Raw genomic sequence first — 13,291 nt, 5'->3', positions numbered from 1 at the left:
CCCCCCCCCCCCCCCCCCCCAACAACAGCCAATGAGGAGGGGGAGGCTGCAGGGAAGAAGGGAGGGAGGGAGAGAAGCGGGAAGGGTAGGCTGGGTTACTGGTGATTGTGTCCCGCCACGGAAGCAACTGCCACCACCATGGCTGCAGGCCCTGGCCCAAAGCAGTAATTCCCCCCCAGCCCGAAGCGGCAGGGGAGAGCAAGGAGAAGTCCCGGCCCCTGCCCAAAGCAACAGGAGGGAGACAGGGAGTGGCCCTGGCCCAAAGGGGGGCGGAGCAAGGAGGGGAGCATCTGGGGGGGCTGGGGGCTGGACTCAGGCCTCTGTCCCTGCCCACCTCTCCCCTGTCATTCTTGATGGGAAATTTGCTAGTAGAATCATTAAAAAATAGGATTGGAAGGAACCTCAGGAAGTCATCTAGTCCAATCCCCTGCTCAAAGAAGAACTATTCTCAACTAGATCACCCCACCCATGGTTTTGTCTAGCTGGGTCTTAAAAACCTCTAAGGATAGGAAGTCCGCAACCTCTCAAGGTAACCTGTTCCAGTGCTTTACTACCTCCTAGCAAGAAAGTTCTTCCTAACATCTAACCTAGACTTCCCTTGCAGCAACTTGATACCATTGCTCCTTGTTCTGTCATCTCCCACCACAAAGAACAGTCCGGCTCCATCCTCTTTAGAACCCCCCTTCAGGTAGTTGAAGTCTGCTATAAAATCCCCTCTCAGTCTTCTCTTCTCCAGACTAACTAAGCCCAGCTCCCTCAGCCTCTCCTCAGAAGTCATGTCCCCCACAGTCCCCTCACCATTTTCACTGCCCTTTGCTGGACTCTCTGCAATTTGTCCACATCCTGTCTGCAGCGGGGGGGCCCACACAGCGGGGGGCACAGTACTCCAGATGTAGCCTCACCAGTGCTGAAGGGAGGGGAATAATCATTTCCCTCTATCTGCTTGCAATACTCCTACTAATGCAGCCCAGTATGCTGTTAGCCTTCGTCACAGCAAGGGCACACTCTTGGCTCAGATTCAGCTTATTGTCCACTTGGATCGGCACCAGTATAAGGCAAATTTACAGTATTGGCAATGAGCATTTTTTGGCTGACGTGGCCAATAAATACCACAAGCATGCGCAGCCCCAACCACAGCCACAGCACGCAGGCAGTCGGAAGTGCAGCCCTGCAGCATAGAGAGCAGCTGGGTCCAGCTGGCAAGTCTGTTGTGGGAGAAGGGGAGGGGTGTGGGGGGAGGCAGATCAAGGCCTCTGCGGTGAGGGAGGGAGTGGGGCTGGGGCAGGCACTGCCCAGCCAGGGCGGGGCACAGGATGGAGCTGCGAGCTGCTGGTTCAGGGGGTGCAGGGAGGGGGCTGCAACTCCTGCCCCTGCACACTCCCCAGGATGGGGTGTGTGCCCCCATATCTGCACACAGAGTGAGGACAGGCTGCCACTGCAGACCAGGGCTGCACCAGGCTCTTCCCAGTGTGGGGACTGAGCCGGGCTGTGCTCAGGGTGGGTGGTGGTGGCACTGAGAGTGGGGGTTACGGGGGCTACAGTGAATTTTGGGGTGGCTGCAGCACCCCCCCTCCATAGCCTCCATCCCAGCACCGCCGCCACCCACCCTGAGTGCAGCTCCAGTCCAGCCCCACCTCCAGAAAAAGCCTGGCACCAACCACAGCCCGCAGCAGCAGCCCTCCCTCATCCTGCATGCAGATCCAGGGGCACACTTCCCCCATGCCCTCCCGGGGTGCATGCAGGGGTGGGAGCTGCCACTCCTTCCTCACACACCCCCGGAGGAGCTGCTTGCAGCTCCATCCCATGTCCCATGCCAGCTGGGCAGTGCCAGCCCCTGCCCCTACCCCACTCCCTCGGGCCTCCATCTGCCCCTCCCATGCCCCTTCCCTGTCCACACCCCTTCCCCACAACAGATTTACCAGCCAGAGCCGGCTGCTGTCCATGCTGCAGAGCTGTTGTATATCAGTAATCAGACCAGTACCGGCGGATATGGTTCATTAAAAAAAAATTGGTCAACAGTATTGGCCCCAAAAGTCTCTATTGGTGCACCCCTACATGGAGCGAAACCAGGTTGCCCTGCAGTTCATCCACGTATACATTTCCAGAGGATCTCAGGACTTGTGACAAGGTTCTAATGATGAGCGGGGGGCTAATTAACACACAGATCCTTTGTCGGTGGGGGGGGAACATCTGGAGTACACACACGCACAAACTGAGCACTGCTGAGCTATGGAGTCACCATGGCTGGAAATGCTGTTGACTCTTCTGAGGCCCAACCCAATTAACTATATGGTAAATCATGAGCCTCTTGGCTTTGGATTAATATCATGGATAGCTTGTATTCTGTTTGAACACCTGCCAAAGTGCTACTTAAAAGTGTGTTTATGGAGTACGTGTGCTAAAACTTGCAGTAGCTTCAAAAAAGGTGAAATGCATCATTTCTGGGCGAACTAAGTCTATGGCTACTACAGTGTATGCAAATTACTACAGCTACATTTATTTCAAGGTCAGTTTTTTCAAATTTGTTCCTCATTTCCATATGCTCAGGGAGAACAGGGTCTACCAACAAGGATGGGGAAAAGGCTGCAGGGGGAAGAAGTAGGGAGACGAAGAGGGCAAATGGTCTATCTGACCCCCCCCAGATTTATTTTCCATGCTATAGCAGAATGAGGTTAACAAATTCAAAGCAAACATCCAATAATTAGGTTCTATACCCGGAAAATATATCACATTTCTAAATTTTCCATATATAGAATCTAATTACTGGGGAATTTATAATCAGGGTCTTATATTTGAGCAAGTACAGTAAATAGTAGTAGGTTAGACTGATAACAAAAAGGCCACCTAAGCAAAACTTTGCCACCAAGCCACTAGATCAGCGATATCCCAACCTACATATGCTATTACCCTCAAATTCTATTGGTATTTTTCTCACAAGGATTCACCACATCTTTTTTGTACTTTTTCAGAGCTAGGAATTAACTCTCAGAAAGCCCAAGAGCAGACTCAGTAAACAGAGTTGGCTTTTATGCTTTCCAAAGTGGCTAAGGAACTGAAAATATCTAGGTCCCCCAAAATTAGTCAGCCATAAAAACCACAAATAAACAGCACAAATAAAATGAACCCTTTATCCAACTCTCCCAAAATAGGCACTTGAAAACAAACCTGAGTTCGAGCGTCCATGTTTTGCCTCTCCGTGACTGGACAAGGGCTCGTAGTGAATTGGCAATGCACCTCTTTCCATCCCAGTACAAGAGAACAGCCACTAAGCCCCGTGTAAGGCCAGGAAAATGAGGTTGCTGGTGCTCTCCTACAGAATGAAAAAAATATGAAAATCACAAAAGAAGTCTCAACACATACAAATTGCATTTTTATATTTCTAATGATCATTGGGTGCGTCTATATGTGCATTTAGGCATGCCTAAATTTAATGCACTTAGCTTAATGAGCATTAAGGCGATTTAGGCTTGCGTCTACACATGCATGCATTAAAAGCGCATTAACTCTGTGTGCACAGACTGACATGGAACTAAAGTTAGTCCCAAGTCAGTCCATACATGGGGTTAATGCGCCTTAATGAGTCTACATGTGCATCAATGCACTTAAGCTATTCATGCCTAAATTTGATACCTGTTTTTGCAGGTATCAAATTTAGGTGCGAACAACCTAAAATCACAATTTTTAAGGTGCATTAAGGGCACACATGTATAGACACACACCCTTAATGCGCCTTAAATAGAGCTAAAGCACCTTAAACGGGTATGTGTAGATATGCCCATTACATTACAAAACTAGTAAAAACCCTCCAAGCTCAAAATATTGGTGTTAGTGCACTGCTCTGTTTTAAGAACCATCAATGCAGTTTGTTTCAGGTCTGTCCAAAGAGTTCCTGATGTTTGGGCATCTGCTCTTAAAAATCAAATTTAAATATTAAAGGATATCAAGGGCTTAAAAAACAAGACAAACAAGTTTAACAAACCTCTGGATGCTGCATTTCATATAGATGTTTATTTTAAGCACATAAAAAGCACAATCAAAATTTCAATAACAATTAAATTATGTACTGGAAAGGGAGGTTGTCCTAACCTCAATCTACACTGGAAACCTCCATTTTCAATTTAATTCATTTTAAAACTTCATGCTGGCCTTTCAGATCTGTCAATCATTACTAACAAGATTATCTTCACAATTAATAAAAATACACACATTCATAAAAGATGCATGTGAAAGATGACAAAAGTGGTTGATAGTGATCACTAGCAGATTTTTTTTAAATAACTGTAAGATTAGTTTTCTGCCTGCCAAGTAACATAAAACTATTTTCAGTTATATTATTCATCCCCTGGAAATTAGTTATGATATCATGGTATGGCCATAAATTCATTGTTCAAATAATGCACACTTTACAGAACTAACCACAATACTGTTTCATGAAGAAATTCAAAATCAACTATATGTAACCTTTTACTACCTACTAAAATTTCATTATAAGAACTTGTGCAATACGTAGTCAAACAACTACTGTATTTTCCAAAATAACAACTGTTGGAAATTGGAATGCCTGTTACATAATTCCATAACCAGGACACAACCATTCCTGACAATCCTCCTGCCACAACTGAGAAAACTAACAGTACAAAACATCAGACTGGATACCTCCCAGCAGACATAACCACACACTGGACTACCACACTGACTGTTTCAGGAAGAAAGCTAACAACAAAATGCACCAAAAAAAAAAAAAGTCAGGACCACAACTTTTCTCCCTCAGAAAAAAGAGCCATACAGTCCCTAAGATCCAACAACAAAATAATAATCAAATCAGCGGAAAAAGGTGGAACTATAGCCATCCTCAACTGTCAAGATTATGTCAATGAAGCCAACACACAACTGTCTGGCACCAAATACTATAAAGAACTTGGAGAGGATCCCACACCAAAACCTGCTCTGGAACTGGAAAATATCACCAGATCCTTCCCATGCCAGTCTCAAAAAAAACTGCTTCCACTTATCCCCCACTCTCCTACCCCAGGAACTTTCTATATGCTCCCCAGTGATCCACAAATAAGGTAACCCTAGCAGATCCATCATATCCAACTGTGGCACTCTCACTGAAGAAGGGATATCAGGATTCACAGAAACTATCCTCAAACCACTTGTCACTCGAAGAGCAAGTTTCCTCCAAGACACCACTACCATACACTTGCTCAACAGAATCCACCACCTTCTCCAAGAAGGCCATACTTACAGCCATGGATGTCACCAGCCCGTACACTAACATCCCACACCATGAAGGCACAACTGCCTGCCTGAAATACTTAGAAGAACATGAAGTACACTCAGATTTGCAACTTGTTGCATAAATCATTCACTTCATCCTCACCCACAACTTTACTTCCAACACTCAACATTTCCTCCAAACCATGGGCACAGCTATGGGTACAAAGATAGTCCTTCAATATACCAACCTCTTCATGAGTCATCTGGAGGAAAAAATTCTAGAAAACTATACAATCAAACCTGCATTACACAGACATTTTCACCTTCTGGACTGAACACTTGGACTCTCTTACTGATTTCCACCACAGGTTTAACAACTATCATCCCTTCTATGCTAATATCAACCTTCTAGATACCATAATCCATAACCAAGATGGCACCTTACAAACTACAGCATACAAAAAATACGCAGATCACCATACATATGTCCACAAGACCATCAGTTAGCCCAAAGATACCAAAAAAAGCTGTAATCTACAGTCAGACCCTCAGATATCACTATATCTGCTCTGAGTATGCCCAGCTCAGCAATCTAACAAGGATGCTCTAATAAACATAATGGACATTTGTAAGAGCTGTCCTAATACCCTGTAATAATCTACTACAATACAAACCTGCTACTGCACACGCCTGGTGGTCACCTACCACCCCACACTGGAACGATAAGAAGAATCACCAAACAACTACAACCTATACTTAACAAAAATCAAACCCAGAAAAAAATATTTCTAGCCCCTCCCCTCCTGGGTTTCTAACAAGCCTTTAACCTTGTCCAACTCATTACCAGAAGCAAATTCCCCACTGCCTAACAGACATCAAAGGGGACACAGCCTTGCCTTAGCAAGAATTGCTTAACCTGCCATCACATCTCTACTGTTACTACAATCAATACCCCTCCATAACAAAACTATCAGAATCCATGATTGCTACATATGACTTCCCTAAAATGTGATGTTATCTGATCCAGTACACAAAATGCCCTCATGGCAATTACATAAGAGAAACTAAACAGCAACTACACATAAAAATGAACTCTCACAGAAAAAATAAAGAGGGCAGAGACATACCCTATTAGGAGCATATTTCTCACAAAACAGCCACACCTTCTCTGACCTCATTAACCTCCTGTTCAAGGGAAATCAACCTAAGACCTTTAACAGGTGAACTTTAGAGCAAATTTTCATCATCTGGCTGGACACTAAGAACAAAGAACTTAGAACTGATATCGGTTTTAGGGCTCTTTATAACTTTATCTGATCCCTGAATTCTCCCTACACTTGAAAGGTGAAAAAGACCTTCCTCCCTTTTGGGCTTTAATCTCCCAGTCATCAGCACCTTTTCTTCTGCTAACTGTTTGGCTGCTGCTCTTAGGAGTTTCTTCTCCCCTCTTCACCACTCCCCTCCTGTCCTGTTCCTCCCCCCGACACTCCCTTCATACAGCTGTTTTTTTTCAATCATGCTGTGTTGGCTCTCACTGTTCAGACCTGATGAACAATGTCTTGCATTCAAAAGCTTGTCTAACTAGATCCCAACTATACAGTTGGTGTAATAAAAAGATATCACCCTAAGAAATCCCTATATGTGAGAAAGACGATAAGATCAGGTTCTGCTGCTTACTGCAGTGGGAGTCAAAGTCTGGCCCATGAATCTAAGTCATCCAACCCAAAGGTTCCCAACTCCTGGGCTCCAGCCTGGTAACAGGCCACGAAGGGTTGGCTGCTGGTCTGTAGGAGGGTTGGCTGCCGGACCGGAAGCCTGAAAGTGACCGGCAGCCAACCCTTTTTCATATTGAGTGTATATACTGAGTATAAAAAAGGGTTGCCTGCCAGTCTGCAGTATGCCAGTCGCTTCTGGTCTGCAGTATGCTGGTCCACAGTTTGCTGGTTTGCAGTTTGCCAGTCCATGGTCTAAAAAGGTTGGGAACCACTGATCCAACCCACAGGGTTCCCCATAGTTCTGGAAATTTGACAGCTTGGGAGCAGCTGTAGTGTTGATTGCCATGACTCAGGAGCTTTGGCAATTAACACTGCCACCACTGCTGCCAAGTATTTGGACCTGGCAGGAGCCCCCTGGCCAGATGGCATGACCCTATGCACTGGACCAGGCCAGTATGCAGCCCTGGACCCAGGGTGCAGAGTCAGTCCAAAGGCCCCATCCAGTGCATGGGGCTGACAGCAGGCTTGGCTCCCTAGCTGTTGCTATTCAGTTACTTCCTACAAGACCTTTCTTTCTTCATGCTGTTTCAGAAATAAGGTATTATAATCCTGGTGATATTATATGCAAGAAAATATGGTACTGTTCTTGCTTCCCCTTTTGCCATGAAAAGAGACTCAGAATATTATCTATTAAACTACAGCATCAACATGCATGTTAATTTTCCTTGAGAGCATCTTAAATGTAGAAGCTAAAACCCTGATCTAACAAAGTACTTAAGCATGTGCTTAACTATAAGTAAGCAGTCTCTATCAGAGCTGCATTTCCACAACTCTCAACTACTCTTCCCTAGGATCGGCGAGTCCTTACCAGCTAGAAGGAGCTCAACAGCTGCCAATTCCCCAATATCAAAGAGGTCACTCAAGATAAAGGCCTCTCTGATAAGTTGCTCTGGCAAAAGTCTGGTTCCTTGCTGACCCTGGATAGCAACTCCCTCCGTACTTGCTTTCTGAATCTTCTCATGCTGTTGAGCATTCTTTGGCTGAAAGAAAACCAAGTAACAAGAGAAGTTACCAAAAAGATGAGATGCTAAATAATTAATCATTTCTGTCAGCACTTACCTGTCATCTAGCAAAGCTTGTCACATTTATCCTTCTTAAAGTTGTATTTGTAAACATGTTAGATTTTCATCACCAACACCAACTATATTTTTGCAGAGCTAGTAAATGTATCCTCAAAAACATCTCACACTGTCAGTCTTGGGCTTCTTGTGAGACTACTGTCTCATAAACTAAACTTTGTCACCAATTTTATTTGGAATAACTGAAGCTTCTAAAGTAGATTTTGATACCATCCCAATAGGAATTTTTCCAGCAGGACTGATCTAATCCTGATGAAATCCATCATGAATCTTGATGAGAAACTTTTAAAGAAGGAACTGCTTTAAAAGTAACATCTTCTCTTTTCTAGATGTGGCTCAACTGCTAAAATGCAGGGACATGAGACCTATGCATATAACTCTTCAAGCTTTCAATCTACCATCCTTACAAATAAAAGTAAAAAAAATTCTACGACAAATGTGTAGAAAAGGTCAAATTTGTTCCGTTATCTTTGGCAACATTTCTTCCTCAACAGTCAAGCAAGACCTGCCCATTTATTTGTACTCCATGAATACCAATTCCCAGAAATGAGGAAATCTAGACACTTTAAAACACCCTGAGCATCTGCTATTAAACAATCTGAGCTAGAGCCTGAGACCAGCTCTGAGCAATGTGTTCAGGGCTACTGTCGAGGAGCTATGCTGCTTCATGTCCAGGATTTGATGCAAATGAGATCAAGTTGTCAAAGTATGCTTCTGAAAAGCACACCCAGGTTCAGCACAGAGATTACAGGTATCTAATGCTCCATCACTCAAGCACTGATGAGCTTTTCTACCTCATCCCACACATGGAAGGAGGTACATCCTATGCGTCTTTTTAATTTCAAATGCTCACCTTCTCTGCCTGCTGATAGGCTTAGGTAACTGTACCAAGAATATAGAAAATACAAGTAGAAAGGATTTTGTGCTCTGTGATTATATAGAGGATAAGGATAGGCTTCTCTCTGTGGCTGTAATGGACATGACTAGGAACAATGGCCTCAAGCTTCACCAGGGGAAACGTAGTTTTGGAGATCCACACCCCAAGGAGTTTATACTAAAACATCACTAAATTAAAACAGCATAACAGTTACTCTTCAACACATACTGAAAGAAATTTAGTTCAGTACCGGGTTTCTGAAGAGCGAGATAAAGTCAGGCTTGTGTTTCTTCAAAATCTGGTCAAGGAGATGGATGGCTTCAGGCTGTCTTTTCCAGATGGCATTTACAACAGTCTGCCATATGTCCTTGTACGGACCCCACAAACTGGCAGCTAAAGAAATAAAATCAATAAATCAATCAATCATACTGGAAGTAGGAAGAGGAAAGGAAGTATTAACTCCCCACACAGTACAGTCCTGAAACAGATTGTTGTTTAGCACTGCTGTATGGTCACATCTGAAAATACAAAAAGTCATGCACATGAATCCTCTCATATTCTTGTCTTGAATGTGCCATGAATGAAAGGTTAATGATCTGGTTATTTTGGAAGATATAAATCTCCTTGGGTTGGGAGAGCAGCAGTGATGATGAAAACAGGTAAGTATTAGAGCCAGTTTTATTTATATAGGCATATGTTACATCCTAGAGTCCTAATCCTCTATCCTCAGAGCCATAAACAATAGTATCAACTTTGGTAGGACTTCTAGACTAAATAAATTATGAAAAAGGGCCTTGATCCAGAATCAGCTGAAGGAAGACAAGCTTCCTGCTTTTGGCTATTGACAGAACAGACAAAAGCAGAGCAAAACAACAGTATCAGACACTAAACATGAGTAACAATCCTCAACAATATCTGATAAATCTGTCTTCCAGGAACAAGCACAAGATTTTATATTGAGCTATAATATTGGATGGCTTTCATATATACAATCACATCTTTTTCTGGTTTTAATAAAACTACAGTGTAAAAATGGTTTAGATTCACCAGAGCATCCCATATTAATACAAGAGTTCTTCCCTCACTTATTGCTGAAACACCGTATAATGAGAGGAGACTGAGAGATAATATAAAGTGAGAAAGATTGTAATACACAGCATTGAAACACACATATTTGATGTTTGATGGAAGTATAAACTTTGTTACCTAATATTTTATTCAGAGATCCTTAGAGTAGGTAATACATACTATCCTTCAGCTAAAAAAAAAAAAACAGCATAGAGATATGAACTGCTTTACTATACAGAAAAATTGATGAAACCACACTAGCTCAGCATATTGAGAAGCTGTTGCAAGGGTTATTTTGGGAAGTCACCGAGTATCATTAACAGTTATCTAGGACAACTCTCTGACCTGATACTAAAATACAACTATTCCTCTCTTACTGGTTAGCTTGGAAATTCCCAATCTGAATTTAGCATTAAGGACGCATGATTTCTTCCACTTTAGAAAGGATATCATTGAGGGTCTTTTCTTTTTCTTTTTTTTTTTGCACAGCAAGGTATTTTTAGAAGTTTGTACTAAAAGTTTTTTGTACTTTCACCAATATGCACAAAAACAGTATACACTTTTTACCTACAGCAGGGGTCAGCAACCGCCGGCACATGTGCCATAGGATGGCACGCGAGGCCATTTTGCTCGGCACACCACAGCTGGCCTGTACTGCCAGCCACAGAGCCCAGGCTGCCTGCAAGCCCTGCTGCAAACAGGGCTCTGTGGCAGGCAGTGGCTGCTCAGAACCCAGGCCAGATGTGGCAGGCAGCCAGGAGGCTGCAACCAGTGGACCAGGGTCTGGTGCCCCAGCCTGGCTCCATGGCAGCAGTGGCTGCACATGTGCATCAAGGCACATGCTGGGGAAGGGGCCTAGGACAGTACAATCCCAGCTCCTTCCCCACCAAGTACGCCATAATGTGTGTGCAGCCACTGCTGCTACAGAGCAGGACCAGGGCTCTGAACCCCGGTGCAACCGTTTACAGCCTGCTTTCCGCCTGCTGAAAGCAACCCAGGCTCTGTGGCAGCAGTGGCTGCACGCACACCTTGGGGCACATAGCAGGGCAGGGGCTGGAGGCCACTGAGGCACATGTGCAGCCACTGCCAACAAGTCAGCTCTGGACACTGATGCAGCCACTTATAGGCTTGCAGTGGCCTACTGCAAGCAGCTCGGGCTACTTGCACAGCCCAGCCCTGCTTTCCTGCCCTTTCTTGAAGCAGGAGTTAGGTGACCACTGTATGGGCTGCTGAGGGGAGAGGGGGAAGGGGTTCCCTGCACTCCCTGCCCATACCTGGCAGGCAGCAGCAGCTCTCCCTAGTCTTTTCCTCTCTTCCCAGTGTGCTGCCCCCATGCATTTGGGGCAGAGTGGAGGGGGAAAGGCAGGGCATGGAGTGGGACATTCATTTGAATGCTGGCTCTGGTTTGTAAACCTTTGCTTTGTGGGGGGAAGTGGCTGCAAACTTGCTCCCCACCCTCCACATGCCATTTGTTTTGTATGTGCTCTGCCCCTTTGCTCAGCCAATGTCTTGTGATCTGGAGATGTGGGGGGCACTGGATGGCTGCTGTTCAGTAGTCATGTCCAAGTTACTGGTACAAGTAGTCAAAAAATTTCTTATACATCTTTTCCCTTGACCGAAAATTTGGTTTTTAACAGAATAAAACATTCTCTTGACAATTTGTGATTCTACACCTGGAAATCAGAAATTATTATCCAAAACTTGAATGCTCCCCCTGCCTTCAGGCTTTTTTTATTTTTCAGCAAAAGATCAAAATTTTCCATCAGCTCTAGCTAACAGCAAGGAGCAAAAATATTTTAAAGGAATATTTCCTGTCCTCCTCAACAGCAAAAAAACACTGTTCATTTTCCTCAAACTTCTGACCTAGCAAAGCTACATATGCCTTGAGAACATACAGGAGACCCTCACCATTCGCAGGGTATACGTTCTAGAGATCCCCACAAACCTGAAGTGAATACTAGCCACTTTGCACACGCCTAATAACTTCTTCCCTGACATTAGAGCTCCTGGCCACTCTAAAGCTGGACAGCCTTGGGCTAAGATGCATGCTCCGCTCCCCACAGGGGCAACACGAAGGGAGTGCATGTGCACCCCCTGAGCATGGCAGTTCACCCCCTACAAAAAGGCACTGCCGACACTGTCGGTGGTGCCTGCAGGCCGTCATCACTCACCACCCCACCGCCGACACCACCGGGGGCAACATGTGCTGTTCATGAATCCCCGATCATCTCAAAACACTTTCACTTTCAATTCATCTTCCTTGAACATGGGTGACTAGAACAGTATACTGTATTCCAGATGACGTCTCAACAGAACGTTGTACAACAAAATTATTACTGTTTAGTCTCTCATGAAAATCCCCGACCTGATAGGCAAATGTGATCATAAACGGTTTTTCACTACATCCTGGTGGTGGTTCATAATCATCCCACGATCAAATCACATACCCAGGTCTTGCTCCTCCTGTCATTTTCAACTGATAAAGTCCCAGTTTATAGCGGAAATTCTTGTTATTTGTCCCTACAGTGCATAACCTTCCTCTTTTTACTACTGAATGTCACTGCATCTGTATTACTCTAGTCTTCACGGTCATCCAATTCTTCTTGTAAGTTTTTCCAACCCTCCTCTGTACTGATGAAAATACCTAGCTCTGTCACCCACAAATTCCATTAGTACACTCCTCCTTTTTCTGTCAATTAAATTAATGAAAATGTTAAATAAGATTTATCCCAAGACTGATCCTAAAACAGCTGCCCTAATAAGCGCCCTCCAGTTTTCCTACCAATACAACTCTCCTTGCCCACCTCAGAGTTCTTGTACATGGCTCTATGTGCTCCAATTTAACTGATAATTTTTCATGTGACGTTGTATCTAGTGTCTTGTTGTAGTCCAGACAGACTACATCTACTGTATTTCCTTTGCCTAGAACAAGGGTGGCCAGAGTTACACACCCCAGGAGCCACATCTGATCCTCCATGGAGGGGGAGAAGTGGGTAGGATTTCAGCAGAGAAGCCCTGGAGAGCAACAAGAACTGCATGCAGCCTGCGAGTCTAGAAAATCAGTTTTTCTTCCTTATATCCAGCCTGAAACTGTCTTGCAGTAGTTTATAACCGTTCAACCTTGTCATCCCTTGGGGCACTCTGGTGAACAAGCTTTCCCCCAGATACTGGTGGCCACCCCTGATAAACTTATAGGTGGCCATCAGATCACCCCTGAGCCTGCGCTTTTCCAGGCTAAAGAGCCCCATGGCTCTCAGCCTGTTGTTGTAAGG

The 13,291-nt window shown here is 44.6% G+C and overlaps 1 protein-coding gene across 1 annotated transcript in view; it reads right to left on the bottom strand.

Moving 5' to 3' along the window:
• Positions 1-13,291, bottom strand: part of NUP205 (nucleoporin 205) — a 91,899-nt gene that overhangs the window by 74,129 nt on the left and 4,479 nt on the right. The window contains exons 2-4 of the mRNA XM_019514991.1: positions 9,202-9,344; positions 7,804-7,975; positions 3,166-3,310 (exon numbers count right to left, since the gene is read on the bottom strand). Of these exons, the coding sequence (XP_019370536.1) occupies positions 3,166-3,310; positions 7,804-7,975; positions 9,202-9,344 (460 nt within the window). The remainder of the gene's footprint in view (positions 1-3,165; positions 3,311-7,803; positions 7,976-9,201; positions 9,345-13,291) is intronic.

The sequence above is a fragment of the Gavialis gangeticus genome, unplaced genomic scaffold (assembly GCF_001723915.1).
Source record: "Gavialis gangeticus isolate Ggan-Ray unplaced genomic scaffold, GavGan_comp1, whole genome shotgun sequence".
NCBI classification, from domain to species: Eukaryota; Metazoa; Chordata; order Crocodylia; family Gavialidae; genus Gavialis; species Gavialis gangeticus.
Note: the sequence above shows the minus strand (reverse complement) of the source record. Positions and strands in the feature narration are given on the sequence as shown.